General features: G+C 38.1%; 1 protein-coding gene across 13 annotated transcripts in view; it reads left to right on the top strand.

Moving 5' to 3' along the window:
* The window catches only part of PDE1C (phosphodiesterase 1C), a 596098-nt gene that overhangs the window by 481099 nt on the left and 98850 nt on the right, over nucleotides 1–16149 (top strand). For all 13 annotated transcript variants that reach the window (XM_070511509.1, XM_070511518.1, XM_070511553.1 and 10 more), the window contains 4 exons: nucleotides 8709–8822; nucleotides 10701–10883; nucleotides 11880–11946; nucleotides 15409–15525. In XM_070511509.1, coding sequence (XP_070367610.1) covers nucleotides 8709–8822; nucleotides 10701–10883; nucleotides 11880–11946; nucleotides 15409–15525 — 481 coding nt within the window. The remainder of the gene's footprint in view (nucleotides 1–8708; nucleotides 8823–10700; nucleotides 10884–11879; nucleotides 11947–15408; nucleotides 15526–16149) is intronic.

The following is a 16149-nucleotide window of genomic DNA, read 5'->3' as shown; positions in this document are numbered from 1 at the left end:
TCTTTAGGCCATTTAAACTTCTCTCAATAATATCTTATAGTTTTCTATGTTGAGTGCTTTTTTGTCTTTTGTAAGATTTATTCCTAGATACTTTTTATTTTGATGCTTTTGTAGATAGTACCATTTTCTAGTTATTTATTGCTGTTTATCCAGTGACCTTGTTAAATTCTCCTTTTAATTATAATAATTTATTTGCAAGTTCTTTTAGATACCCTGTCTATGCATTATTTCATCTGTAGTGACAGTTTCAATTCTTCTTTCCGGTCTTTCTATCTTTTATTTCTTCTTCTCTCCTTATTGAACTGGTGAAAACTTCCCATACAATCTTGAAGTGAAGGAGTGGTAGGAGGTATTTTCATATTATTAGCTAGTTCAACAATGAAGCTTTCCATATTTCAGTATTATGTATGATGTTTGCTCTATCTTTGTTTTAAAGAAACAGTATCAGATTTAGGAAATTCATTTCTATTCCTTGATTGCTAAAATACTTGTCATGAATAGGTGTTTTCTCAAATGCTTTTTCTAAATCTATCATGATGGTCATATGATTTTTCTCTTTTATTTCTGTTGAAATATTGAATAACATTTTTCATTGATTTAAAATGTTAAACCAACCTTGCATTCTTGCAAATTTGCGTGGTGTTTCCTTTTCTTTTTATTTATCACTGGATTTAATCTGTTAAAACTTTGTTTAGGATTTTTGCATCCATGTTCCTGAGAGAGAATGGCCTGTAATTCTTTTCTTATAATGTCTTTGTTTGGTTTTGGAATCAAGGGTATGCTGACCTGATAAAATCAGTTGTAAAGTGTTCCCTCTTTTGCTTTTCTCTGGAAGACTGTGTTATTTCCTCTTTGAACGTTTAGATGAATTCATTGGTAAAGTGATTTAACACTGTAGTTTTCTTTGTGGGAAAATACTAAACTATAGATTCAATTTCTTCAATAGATACAGAAGTATTCATATTTTATCTTTTTTCTTGTGTCAGTTTTGATAAATTAAGTTTTTATGGAATTTTTCCAATTTATCTAAATTTTTAAATGTATCTGCAGAAACGTATTTATGATATCCTCTTATTATTTTTTGAAATGTCTGTGGGATCTGTGGTAATATTCTCTTTTTTATTCTTGATTTTGGTTGTTTGTGCCTTTTCTATTTTTTCTTGATCAGTCTTGCTTGAATTATCAATTTTATTAAGCTTTTCAAAGACCCAACTTTTGGCTTTGTTGATTATTTCTGTTCTGTTTGTTTTATATTTGTTTGGGGTTTTTTTGTTTATTTTTTGCTATCTTTTCCTTTCTTTGAATTAGCCTCTTCTTTTTTAAATATCTTGAGATGGATAATGAAATCACTTATTTTCAGAATTTTTCCTTTTCTAATATATTCATTTAAGGCTACACATTTCCCTTTAAGCACTGCTTTACCTACACGCCACAAGTTTTGATGTGTCATATTTTCACTAACATTTGAAATTATTTTCTGATTTAATCTTTGATTCATGGTTATTTAGAAGCATATTCCTAACTTTCCAAACATTTGGACTATTTCTAGTCATTTTTTTTGTTATTGATTGCAAGCTGAGTTCCACTGTTGTCAGAGAACATTATCTGTATGATTTCAGTTATTTGAAATTTGTTGAGATTTTCGCTATGATCCAGCATATGGTCAGTTTTTTAAACTGTTAACTTGTGCACTTGAAGAGAGTGTTATACGCTGCAACTGGGTGTAGTGTTCAGTACATGTTCAATTAGGTCAATTTTGTTAATCATGTTGTTTAAAATCTTCCATAACTTTACTAATTTTTTCTACTAGTTAATAACATATAAAGAGAGATGTAAAAATATAGATAGGAACCTAGGCACCAAATTTTTTTTAAGTGAAAAAGTAATTAGAGCTCAATAATTTATTTAAATCTATTTGTACATCTGCTTTAAGCATGTGTAATTGGGAACCACGGAAGCAAAATTCTCTTAATCTATGGCATTAACAAAAGGCAAAGGTTACATAACTGGGCTGTTCTTGCCAGTCATTATCTTGTTGCTGTTCTTGATTTTGGTTTGGAGGTCGCTAGATCAGGAAACCACATGTGCAAAACAAGTCCTTTCCCAGAAATTATTAAAATCAAAGCTTCATACTACCACCAAACTCATGTAAGACCCTAACAAAGTGCCGTCACATGAGAGAGAATATTGATGCTGCGCTGTTCAGAGTACCAGACAAGACTAAATACAACAAAAACATGTAGAATTTTCCCTCTCACTAAGCGCCTGTGCTCGTCTACTTTGCTGCTAGATTGATCTTCCTAAAATCGAAATCCTACCATACCACCCAGACCCCATTTAAAAATTCTCCAGTGGCTCCACATTCTCTCCAGGAGAAAATTAAATTTCTTTCGTTTGGCATTCTGAGCCCACCGGGATCTGGCTCCTGCCTTCTTCTGAAGTTGTATCTCTTCACATACCCCTGAGTTCCAGCCACCCATGTTATTCCCTGAATGGGTCAGTCCTCAGCTGCTCCCTCAGTCCAGAGTCCGCCATTTCTCCATTCTGTCTTGCTTGCCTGGCTGATGTCTACGGAGGGCCCTGTTATTTGGAGGAGCCTCTCCACAGCGCTTTTTAGCACCCTTGTTGCACGTCTGCCATCACACTTGCTATACTGCACAGTAGGTGCCGGTTAGCTGTCTGTCTTCCCTAATTGAGGGAAGGCACTGCATTTTCTCTTTTGTATTCCTAGAGGCTGTCGCAGTCCCTGCACACAGAAAACCCCCAGTAAATGTTGAATGAGTGTTTCAAGTGCAGCCATCTTAATTAATTATAGAAACAAACAAATTGCCAGAAAAATACTCAGATGGCGTCAACGGATGACATTAAAGCATAAGCTTGACAGTCAGGCTTCAGGCATCCCATTTGGAGGAGTTGTTTTAATTTACTTTCCGTGGCATTTAGGTAAGTGGCAGGGGATGGGAGTGATGGGGGAAGCAGGTGTGTGAAAAGTACACAAAGACGCCTTTGCCTTACAAACACGGATGTGATCCACTGAAATGGTGATTTTTTTCATTCAAATGAGTCTTTAAGACTCCTGAGTCATTGAGACATGTATGGGAAGTGCTGTAAAACATCCGGTTCCCTTTCACATTCTTTCAAACTAAACAGAGCCTGTCTGAGACAACAGCCATTGGTCGCCACACTGGCATTTTAGGAACTGCTTATTCATTCTCAGAGGGAATAACCTTGGGCAGAATGGACAGATATAAGAAAGTGTGTTTCATAGCTTTTTATTCCAGTTAATGTTTGCTTGTGCTTTTCTGATGATTTCATTTTAGTAGTGTCTATAGTTAAACAAATGTATATGCTCTCAAGGCGCAGTATTGTAGGGTTTTCTGGACCTCACTTGGGTAGGGAATAGTGCCTGGTCCATGGTAGGTCAGTTTTCTAAGTTATGAAGTTGAGTCAAAAAGTTACTTCCTAATAAAGTCAACCCCATTGGTCCTAGAAATTATCTTTGTAGAAAAAAAAAGGTTTTTTTCTCTTCTACTTTGACAGCTTTTCAAATTCCAAAGTATAGTGTTCAGGCCTTCCCTTATTTCGTCTCTCTCTTCCAACACTTTTATGGATCTCAAATATGACGTGGTCTCAAGATACCTCAGCATCCAGGACTTGCTCCAGACTTGAGGGCACAGAGAGCTGAAGTGATACAGCATTTCTTCCTAAGTCTTGTAGCAAAGAAGCACATAGAAAGCAAAGAGTTTATGTGGTGAAATGAAAGACTCACGTAAAGGCCCATGGCTCGTAAACAATGAAATTATACACTATCTTAACAGAAAGGCATCTTGCCAAAGTTTGAAAGCATAAGCTATTCCTAAAATGGTGTGGCGCTTCTATACTGGAACTATCATCTGGCAACCACAGTGACATAAATGGATGGAGTGCTGGGAACTAGGAACATTCACTCAGAAGAGAAACTTTATTATTGTTGTATATTTCCTTTTCCCCTCCCTCCCCCTCTCCCTGTCTCCCTTCCTTTAGATGCCCAGACCAAAAATCCTTTTGAATAGCTTTAAAAAGCTGCATATACAGACTACAGCTTATTATGGGACCCATCCTTGGGAACATTGACCTTTTCGGTAAAATGAATTCACATGGAAAAACATCCAGACTTTGTTTTACTAGGAAAACAAAGGATGGCATCTGAGCCTTCCTGCCTTAGCTAGTTGTCTCCAAGTTTAACAAAAATGCTTTATAAAATGGGTATGAAAGATCTTGGCTACTTTTAGACAATCCCTCTGAAGATGGATTCAGATCTAGGGCAAACCTGTACTGCGATGGAAAATAGGGAAGGCTACCTCATTATTCCCAAAAACTTCAGGAAATTTTTCAGTTTTTGGCACTAGTTGGTGACCAGTGGGCAAAGAGCTAATTTGAAACTCCTCTGCCCACAAAGCAGCAATGTGATCAAGAGGGAGATGGTAGGTAGGAGAGGGCAGGGCAGTGTTCCAAGAAGGATAAAGAACTGGAGAAGGTGGACTGACAGACAGGCCAATGGAACAGCGCCCACCAGAAAGCTCTCCTAGAGCTCAGCAATAGCTGAAAATAGGGACATTTGGCATTTCCTAGGGTTTGTGCGGCAGCTAAATAGAGCAGAAAGCTGGCAGCTATGTGGACAAGGACAGCTATAGCTTGTGTCTGACGGGTGCTAGTCCAAATAGGAGCTGGGTATATAGAAAGTTGGTCACCATTTACTCGTTTTAAAACAGAGTTCTTATAGTGTTTGTATTGTCATGTTTTGTTTCTTTTTAATTTCTTCTCTCAATATGTTCACGTTTTTATTACATAATTATTTCAACTTTCCTCTTCATTTCACAGATCTATGTTTTCTTGAATTTTATTGAACACACAGCAGATGCTCCCTAAAATTTACTTTTGTTTCCATTAGTGAATTTTCTTTTCAAAAGTGAGTTCTTTCTCTGCATTTTGGGTGCTGTATTCTTTGCTTGCTTTATTGCTGAATCTTTTTGTAGATTTTTTTTTTCTGTTTAGTCATCCATGAACAAAAAGAGGTGAATGTTGATTAGGTGTTTTCCATAAACACAGTGAGTGTGTTGTCCTAAGTTCCCTTCGTGTCAGCCAAGGTAGAATCTTCTTGGTAGAATTGGTAGAATCTTCTACTCATCTTGTAAGCTAGAAAGATGGGAGTAGATGTGAATTTCTGGTACCTCTTATGCATCCTAAAGGTACTCTATTCTGTGTCATTTCTTCTCTGAGTTTGTTGAAGCCACTGGGCTAAGGGTTTACTTCTGTTTACAGCTTTCTGTCAGGTCAGACCTTCATACGGGACACATCACTGTGGCTGTGCCTAATGTCAGTCTGGCACTACTGGTGACTTTAGCAGGGGAAAGCCCCACACTGCTGATTTCCTGCTAACTGTGGCGCTAAGCCTGGGACTTTCCAGGGGAGATGATTTTCAGGGCTGCTGATCTGAACTGCTGAGTGGGATTCCAAGTGATGCTTCCTCTGGGAGCACGTCTCCTGGTCTAGCCTGGAGTTCTGGCTACCAGATGGCAAGACGATATGATGCTCTTCATGACTTGATTCCCCTGATATTGTGCTTTCTCAGGAGTAGGAATTATTAACAATAGTGGATATAAAGTAATATTCTGTATAATGTTCTTAATAATTTCAATTGTTTTTTGGCTGATTATAATTAATTTTTAGTTCATAAAAGTGACATAGGAAGCATTTATACTAGGAATAGGATTTGTCTTAGGAAAGGAGCGTCAGTCATTTTCGTGTTTAGTTGTCTTTGTATAATTAGCATTTTAGACTACTTGTCTATTTTGTAAGGGTTGGCCAAGTTAAATCTAGGTCATAAATCCACAATCCACTTAATTGGAGATCTATGAATCTACCCCTTTTGAAAGACCACTGTCCTAGAGTATTCGTTAAAGTTTTTTGTTTCTGTTTTCTGGAAGAGTATATTAATGGTGAAATTTTGGACTTGCCCATACCTGAGAATATATTTGTTGTCTTCACATATACATGGTAATTCTACTAAATATAGATATAGATATTTTGAATTATATCATATTCGTCTCAAAAACTGGTATTGTTGTTAAATTACCTTCTGGTATTTAACATGGTAGAAGTCTATGGCCAGCTTGAAATTTTGTTGCTTTGTAAGTAATATATTTTATTTTCTCAAACATTTTCAAGTTCTTTTCTTTATTCTTTGAAATAAAAAATTACAACAGCGTATGTTGGATATTTTTGTTTATTTTTTTTCTGGTTTTATTTGATCCCTTTTCATCTGCTTATAAAGGTTTTTCTTCAGTCTAGGAACACTTCTTTGCTTAAAGCTGCTTCCGTTTGTTTCTTTCGAATGGAAGCCTTATTATCGGTAGGATCACCTGGTTCTTACTTCTATTAGTCTTGTATTTTCCCTCATCATGTTTTACGTTTCGCCCTTACTTCTTAGGTTTTGAGAATGGTGATGGATCCTATTAGAGATTCATGTCACGTCCTGGTAGAATCTTTAAACCCCTAATGATGGGAGAAACATAAAAAACATTTAAATTTACCCCCGTTTTACTTTGTCAGTTGAGAGTCCAAACGGTCTAGCGGGTATTTGGGCCCCTGGAGGTGAGAGTCAAAATTAGAGGCAGACTTAGCCAGGAATGTGTTCTGCTCAAGAGCTTCCATTCCTTATTTGGACCAGCTCTCAGGGCTCGCTGCTGCAGTCTCCCCATTCTTTGGCAGGCTGGCTGTCCACTGTGTGCGAGTGACTGTTGAGCCCTTCCGTGCCAACTGCCAGTCCTGTTGCTGCCTCTGAAACCCAGAACACTTCCTAGTGCTGCTAATGGGAGCCACGAGGCTTACCCTCACCTCCAAGCCTGCAGAGAGGCCTCTGCTGATTTCCTTTGTATATTTCTCTTTTGCATGTTGGAGATTCACAAGTCAGGTCGTGACTGCCCTCAATCTGATTTCCCCTGTCTTTTACATCATTGAAATTCCTGGAGAATTTCTTATATATGACTGACCCTCTTGCCTACTTTTTAAGGTCGATCCAGAGTTTTTCCTCATTCTCTATTGCTGATCATTTTTGCCTAGATCTGGAGGGGAGTGGTTTATACCTTGCCAAGGAGTCGACCTATTCTCTCTTATGAATGCAAGTCTGAGGATGTTTTGAAGTCAGGAAGGTGGGAACAGCCTTGGGAAATGGAAACTTGATAATAATCTCAAGTATCCTGCTAGAATGTTTCTTATCTGGTTACCTCTGATGATCAAGATCACTGAATAACCACAAAGACAATAATGATAACAATTGCCTTTTTAAAAAACAACTGGGAAAAAGAGGATGTTGGTCCAAGAGTACAACCTTCCAATTATAAGATGAATAAGTTTTGGGTATCTAATGTACAACATGGTGATTATAATTAGCAAGTATTAATTTCAAGTATTGTACACTTGAAAGTTGTGAAGAGAGTAAATCTTAAACGTTCTCACCACACATATGAAAAATTGTGATTGTATGAGGTGATGGATATGTTAACTAACCTTATTATAGTAATCATTTTGCAAAATATATGTGTATCAAATCATCATGTTGTACACCTTAAACTTACACAATATTCTATATCAATTATATTTCTGTAAAGTTGGAGGAAAAAACCCCACATGATGGATGTGGCTATATCAATATCAATTTGATTTAATCTTTATATCAACCTAGGAAATTTGGTGGTTGGATCTCTACTTTCTAGATGATACAGAGAAGTTTAATAACTTGCCAGGTATTGCATAGCTAATGCATTGTGAAGTGGGATTCACACCCAAAGTTATCCTCAAAGTTTTTGCTCTTTTCTTTGCTGGTTGTCAGACAGCCCAAAGAGTTGTCCAATCTCCAAATCTCTGTGGCATTTACAGTGTTCCCAGTTATTAGACTTCAATCGTCTGTTGGCATTTTATCGCTTTCATATATACTACATCCTTCTCTGTGGGGATAATGTTGATATAAATAAGAGGAGAGCATGTTTTACCATTTTTTTGTACTCTCTGGAACTCTTGACTAGCAATGGAGAAGAGCTTGTCCTCAGTACCTTGGTTTGTCATTCTTCCTCATTTTTTTAAAAAAATTAAGGTATTTATCTGCTTCTAGGGGAATTCCTCCTGTCCAGTAAAATAGTTTGCCTTCGTGTATCCCTTATGTAGCCCTCTGTGGTGATTTTGGTGGTCTAAACCTCCTCACCTGTCTTGGAACACCCGTGAGCCATGAGGCTGCTCTTCTCTATGGTCACTGCTGCTGAGCCAAGTACCTTCAACAGCAGAATGTCGGGTGGTGTTTGGTGATGCTGTTGCTGGCCATGCTTTACTACATCCAATTAGAACAAAAAAATTCAATCATAGAAGAAGCAAAATCCCTGGCAATTTAGAGAACTCTTAGAAAGATCAAGGGTAGCTAGAAAGTGCTGGGGGTGGTTAGTGCCTGGTGGATGAGAACATATTTGTTCTTGCTTCACAATGGCAAAAATGTATGCATTTATTCTATAACTTGTTCCTTTGAGAAATACTGGTCGACTCCATCATTAGATTTATATTTTCGTTTCAGATATATTGGAATAAATAAAAACAGTCAATGGCTGTAAAATGTGTCACTACAATTGTAGGATTATTCTTTGTTTTCTCTATTGCAATTGAATCCTATCTTTTTTCCCTAGGTTACGGTCTTTGGTCAAACAATTAGAGAGAGGGGAGGCTTCAGTGGTAGATCTTAAGAAGAATTTGGAATATGCAGCCACAGTGCTTGAATCTGTGTACATCGATGAAACCAGGTAAGCTAAAAATGACAAGAAGTCAGTGCAGTGATGGTAAATTTTCTGTTATATGGCTTTTCTGAAATGTCCCCATGGCACGTATGGGGTAGCATTCAAATGACTGGTCTAGGAGCTTGTTTCCACAGCCAAATGGGGTAGATTTGGACATTACATATCCTCTGTACCTCCTTATCTATGAAAGAGTATAAAGATAAGTTAATAGAACTTATCTTACATAGGCGTTTTGACAATGGAGTGAGACAATGTAAGAGGAGAAAGAGTAATTTTTTAAAATCTTGTAAGATTTTAATCAAATGTAGAGTTCCACTGTAATTATTGCATGTTGTTAGCCTCAGTCTATACATTATGTTCATGTTTTAATTCACAATATCTATCTGTAAATGGAGGCTCCTGAAGAGACAAATGGAGAAGCATTTGTCCTCTTAAGCACCCAGTGTTCCTCCTTCAATCTTAGATATGGTACGGATTTTCTTAGCAGACTCTTTCCACTTGAATTATCTAAAGTATTAAAGCATTTCCAGTTACTGAATGCATCTGAAAGTAACAAAATTTACTTTTGAAAAATGTTGAAATAGTGTACATGAAAGGCGTTTCTTCTTTTTTCTTGTGCAGACAGGCTCTTCTGTCAGTATTTGTGATGTCTGACTTTTCTATGTCAAATTCCAATCTGAAAGGATTTCCTGGTAATCTGAGAAATGTGTGGCTTAGTTTTTGGTGACGTGCTTGGTTCCTTATTTAAGAATATTTGATATCATGGTTTTTTCCCAAACGTTACGTTTTCTCCTCTTCCCCCCCCATTCATGTGTTTAAAGGAAAAAAAGAACCAAACTTTTTCGTTGACACCTGTTTTTATTGCTTATTTTTAGTAGACCTTAATATAAGTATAAAATACAATTTTAAGTCTTATTGTAACTTATTACTATTTATGTTTTGTTCTCGTTTTCTGATCTATGAACAAGTTTGAAAAATTAGCTAAGCACACCTGACAGGTGACTGAAATCACTGTGCTCAAATAAAGAACTGCGTTATTTTAGAATTTTTGCTTGAATTTAGACATTTAAATTTCTGTAACGTCCTATCAAACTAGAAGGTATGTCAGTTGCCATCAATTGGGTTCATTACTTCAGGGGAGTGGGTTGATGTGATTTGGGCAATCCTTTGCCAAGTCTTTATTTCTTTTTCTTTTTCTTTTTAACTTATTTTTATTAAGATATAAGTGACGTATAACACTGTGTAAGTTTAAAGCGTATAAAGCATTGACTTTATGCATTTATATATTGCAATATGATTACCATCATTGCGTTAGCTAACACCTCTATCATGTCACATTATTATTATTTTTTTTGCGGTAGGAACAAACTAGTCTTTTAGCAACTTTGAAGTTTATAATACAGTATTGTTGTCTATAGCAAAGTCTTTAAATTTTTTTTTTTAAAAAAAAACAAATAATGCCACATGGTCTATCTATGAAGTAAACATCCCTATGAATGCATTTTTAAATGTTAGGTGCAGAATCCATTCAAATTCCACAAACCTTCTAGGAATAAAGATACTGGGTACTCCTGAGTGCAATGGTTCTGAGACCCACAGAGCCTGAGGAGTGTATTTGACTTTCCCTGACTCCGTTGTTCCCGTGTCCAGTCTGGTAGAGAGAGCCATCCTGAAACATAAATGATGGGAAAGACCATTCTGGAACACAAATGATGTGCTTTCACAAGCTTACCATAAAGGTGCTGTATTTTTTGTGGCCAGTTTAATTTGGTTTCCTTGTGCCTGTGTATGCAGGTCGGGTGGAGAGAAGGAGCAGCTGTTTTGAACAGAAAGTTCTAACTTCAGATTTAATCTCAGTGTCCTGATTGTGTTTCTTGTGTTCAGGCGACTCCTGGATACAGAGGATGAGCTCAGTGACATTCAGTCAGATGCGGTGCCTTCTGAGGTCCGAGACTGGCTGGCCTCCACCTTCACGCGGCAGATGGGGATGATGCTCAGAAGGAGTGAGGAGAAGCCGCGGTTCAAGAGCATCGTCCATGCAGTACAGGCTGGGATATTTGTGGAGAGGTAAAGAGAGCTGTCATTCAATGACCAAAGCAGCAAAGGACCACCAGTTTGCAATAAATAGAAGCTTTGCTTTGATGTGTTCTGGTATCTTTACAAATACTGTAAATTCTGAGTGGAAACAGATAGTCTTGAATGAGAGATGACAAAAACATATCTATTTTAATCTCTATAGCATCATTAGGACAAGCTTTTGCTTTTGCTCAGAATTCTTTTTGTTAACTAGAGAAGATTTAATGAGTTCAGTCTCTAATTTTTAAAGAAGGACATCATCTAATCCATCCTCCTTTGACGTATGTGGATGGTATCTGCATTTGTAACGGGTTAGGCTGCCTTGAGGTCGTTGACCCAGAGAGGACAGTTTACTTAAGGGGTGTGAGTTCTTCACAACATTTTCCAATTTTGTTAGCCATTTTGTGCATTGAAATTGATTTGCTTCGCTTCCCCAGAAATAGATTCCAGAAATCGATGTATTCTTTCTATAATCCTTCTTGCACAAATTGATTTATTCTTCCTTTGACCCTTATTGCACCATTATGGCTTTTCGAAGGGCCATAGTCAGTTCAAACTTCACCCGGGACATTTTTCATCTTGTTTTTGACGGTTCTGACGAACAAGCTCTTCTCAATGGGTTGCCCATAGGCGTTCTCTGTTGAGGTTAAAGTGCTCCTGTGCATGGTGTCCGTGCTGTGCTGTAATTCACTTCTGCTGGAAGAGGTGGTACACTTTAGTAATTTAATTTCCACTGTGGGGCACATAGATTAATTTTTGTTTGTTTGTATCCAACAGTTCCTTAGTTTAGGACTGCTTTAATTTCTTTAGAATTTAAAACAGGCCACTTCAGAGCCTATGAAAAAGGATATAAAAGAAATTTTAAGTTTCTTGGGTCTCCGGACAACATTACTTCTCATTGTTTGTCACTACTTGGTATAAGTCTGTGGCCTGCTCATTCTTCTTTGTAAGATATAATATGGCATTTTTCCCCTCTGACTTTGCCAGAATGTATAGACGGACATCAAACATGGTTGGACTGAGCTACCCAGCAGCTGTTATTGAAGCATTAAAGGTAATACCCATGAAAAGATCTCACAATGTACACGCTACCCCATAGAAAGTTCAGTTAAATTTGTTGTTAGAAAATAAGAGCCTTTTATTTACAGCTCATTTATGGGTTTCCCAGTCATTCCTGACTTTTGTCTTTCATTATCTTTTACTTACTTATTCTAACAATATCACTATCTTTTTCACCTTCGTCTTGCTAGTTTTTTAAAAGTCAAGCTCTGTGAGGGTTTCATTTCGTTCTACTCCCTTGGAGCAGTTTAGTGATCTGTGCAGTGATCTGGCCTATGAGACTCAGTTTGACTTTGGCCATAGGAGATCAAATTTGTTCTGGTTGTAAATATTCGACATCAGGAGGATCTTTGGTGATCATAACTGTGTCATTATCCGATTACCTACTCTATGTCCATTTTATAGAAGAAGAAACTAAGACTCAGCAAGATTAAAAAAAAGGACACAGTTAATTAGAGACAGAACTAAGGTTTGATGCCAGAGTTCCAGGCACATAGGCAGCTCTCAGTAACATGTTACAGCATCAATGGATGCCCCAGAGCCCATGGTCTCTCCGTATCTCCTACTGTTTTCCTGAGACTCACTGAGCCCAGAAGTTCTATGGGAAGTCATGCATATATTTGAGTTTAAATGGGCTAAATCCTGCAGAATTAATCCCAATCAGGCAAACTCTCGGAATTATCTAGAATGTCTCTAAGCGCCCCAAAGCAGATGTATTCCTCTAGGTGTGTGTTGATTCAGATCTGCTGGGCTGAGGGGGTCCCGGCTATGCTGAAGCTGACTTGGCTTTTGGATTTGAGGGGGGTACTACGCTAATGTCCAGGATCACTATGCTGGTTGACATTGTGTGGTACCTACACATGGAGTCACGTCCACTTGCTCAGGGATGTCCCACCATTCTGACTATTGTTAAAACTATTACTGTCTTTGAAACCTGAAAAATGTACTATGTGATGATATTTTCAGAAGAGAACCTAAATTACCTATTCATGAATCAGGGGTGAGAGTGCTTCTTGATGAATTTAATGTCAAGAAAGAGCTCTATAGGGTCATGTTGATTGTATATTTCATAGTCCCTTTCTCTTGTCTCAGAGACATTCACTCACTGAATTTGTGAGACCCTATATATTCAGATTCTCGGTTCTCCATTTTCTGTCTCTTCTTAACTCATTTTAAGAACAAGAAGGATACTCAAGAAGAGTATTGCAAGAAGACACGTTTTCTCTCCCTCCTCTTTACCCCCACTCTAATGCCCAATACCTCAGTGTAATTTACTGTGATATTTCCCACTTAATCAGTGAAATCACTTCATGAGATCCAATGTTTCATAACATCTGCTACGAAGTTACGTTGATTTTTCTAACTGAACCTGAAACATTCAGTGAAAGTCTTAGGAACATTAAAAACATCTTTTATCTTTAATTTCTTCCTTTATTCTGAACATAAATACAGGTGGTTGTACCTGTACTAAGAAATTTATGAAAATATTTCCAAATTAGAGCATCTTTTCTATGCAGAATAACTGAAGAAAATGTGGAACACCTTGTGATGTGCATGAATTGTTATTTTATGCTTAGGGAAAAGTAATTCTCAGATGCACACATGTTGTCTTTCCGAGGGGAAAGTTACCTAGCGACTCAGACGAAGAGTAAGTACTCACTCTCTGAATTACCACCCTTCTCCACCAGTATTGCTGATACGTGCATAAGGCTAAAGCTGCTATTTCTCTTGGTCCTGTCCCATGTTTACTGGGCAAGTTTAAGGCCTTTATACAATGTAATATTTTTCCTCCTCCCTAGACTCTGTTTTTATTTGCAGTGAGTTGGAGGTGAGTTGGAGAGATCACACAGATAAATTCTTTTTTTTTTCTTTTTTTTATGTAGTACCTGTTCGAAAAAGGTTATTTCCACTTCACTGCCTGCAGTGTATATGGAACCACTATTATTTTCTTCTATTGCAGAAAGTTTCCCCAAAGGCGGAGAGAGTACAATTCAATAAAATAGCCAACATGCTAGTGTTGTGTTAACCTTTGTGATTAATGTAAGAATGTGGCATAAAATTGCATTTAAGTAAGAGAATAATTGACCACTGCCAATCTCTAAATATGAGATAGGTTGCATTTTTGTTCTTTTTATTTTTTCCATGTGATATATGCTAGCTTCTCATTTGGGATGTTTTCTCTCTAATCTTCTGGGGTGGGGGTTATTGGAAATGGAGAAGTGTGCTGTTCTTTAGAAGGGCATCTGCTGGGTGACTCAGGAAGAGACACCGTGGATGGACTCCAGGTTTAAAGTGGGAGGAAATGAGGAGGTTCCAGGCTTCCTTTAGGTTAGACTAATAGGAAGTTCATGCAGTTTCTTCATGGGAATGGTCCTTGGTCTGAGTTTGTAAAAGAAGAAGAAAAGTTTAAGGCAGTTAAATTAGGTGCTTGTTAAGATGCAGATTCCAGACCCCACACCAGGATTCTGCAGAGTCCTCCACCGGAGGATGAGCATTTTTTCCAAGCATCCCAGGTAGTTCTGAAGAAGACTAAAATTTGAGAATCACAGCTAAGTCCTCCCAAAAATAAGGGGCTGGAGAAGACACCCATCTTACTGTCTCTGTGGGAGTAACTATTTATAGATAAATAAGACTTTGAACTTCAAGAAGGAGTGTAAAGAGTGTGTTCAGCTTAGCTCTTAGTTTTACTTTTTTCAGTAAAATAACTTACAGATTTTAGGACCACGTCCGCAGATCAGTGATTCCAGAAGTGGTAGCTTTTTTCTGTCCTATGAAATGAAAGCTTTCTCCTTGGTTTCAGCTCAGCGGTTTGGATTGAAGTAACACATTATTTTGTATTCTCTATCATGCATGTTTCTGAAACTTTTACGTGGGTTAACATTCTGAACTGTGGACTAAGAGGAGGTTAGTATCAAGGGGCTGGGGAGAAGTTTAGAGTAAGGAAGCAGCCTTGGTTGTTGTGAAGTGAATTGAATATTTGAAATTTGGCGGAAGTAGTTGAAGGGCTTAATGGAAAGCACCTGAGTTTACGCATCAGTTGAACGTGTGTGTGTGTTCTGGTCCCACTTGTGTCCCTAGCACTTAGTTTCCATGTGTCTTAGGGAAACTAGGTAACTTCTCAGTTTTCTCATCTGTAGAATGTAACTTATAATACCCATCACTAAGAGTTGGTTTTAGGGTAAATTCCATATTTATCACTGATCACAATGCCTAGAGCATATGGTAGGCACTCATTAAATTATAGCTGTTTTTAATGATAATAAGACTGTTTAATATTTTATCAGTAAATGCTAGGTAGGACTGCCAGATTGGAAAAGTTTGAGAGTGGAAAGGGTGTTAGAGTCTTAGGCTTTGAAATCCCAGGTGAGGGCTGCAGGCTAGCACCAAAGTAGGGAGGTTGGTAGCTGTGTAAGTGACTGTGGACTAATGCATTCTTTCTCTCTGTTCTGTCCTGCAGGATGTGGACAAGTGGTCCTTTGATGTCTTTTCCCTCAATGAAGCCAGTGGGGATCATGCACTGAAATTCATTTTCTATGAATTACTCACACGCTATGATCTGATCAGCCGTTTCAAGGTCAGTGCCTAATTAAAAAAAAAAAAAAAAAACTACACACATTCTTCCATGACTTTTGGGCTAAGAGCAAGAGAATCTTTTACTGTAGACCCAAAACTGCTCTGGATAACTCAGGAAGCATCGTTGGGACAGCCACTGCCATGAACTCCTCTGTGGTGGGAACTTTTCATGACTCCCTTGCCTGGTGGTCTCACCGGCAGGGGAGGAATAGAGCCGCCCAGTTAGATCCCAGTCTTCCTACAGGTACAACTAGAAGCCTGAACTAGCAGAGCTCCCCATCGGGCTCTGCCTGCAGACCTCATTTCAGCCTAGCTTGGTGTACTATCGAGCACCGCCGGCAAGGAGACGGGAATAAAGACAGAGCGCGCATCTGCTGTCTCTGCAAACTTCTTTTTCCACCACTTGGTTCAAATTCAGATAAATACTCTCACTTATCATCTGTGACAGATCATTGGTATTTCCCAGCCATTCACGCTTCAAATTAATTCTTCAACTTTAAGTAAAGAGCATGACTTGTCTCCAGAGTTCAACCACCTCAGCCTTCTAATACCTCTGGAGATCGGGCCAGGTTTTCCAGGAACCTGTGCATTCATCTGCTGACAGCCACTGTATCCCACTCCTCAG

This window comes from Equus asinus, chromosome 1 (genome assembly GCF_041296235.1).
Source record: "Equus asinus isolate D_3611 breed Donkey chromosome 1, EquAss-T2T_v2, whole genome shotgun sequence".
Taxonomy (NCBI): Eukaryota; Metazoa; Chordata; class Mammalia; order Perissodactyla; family Equidae; genus Equus; species Equus asinus.
Note: the sequence above shows the minus strand (reverse complement) of the source record. Positions and strands in the feature narration are given on the sequence as shown.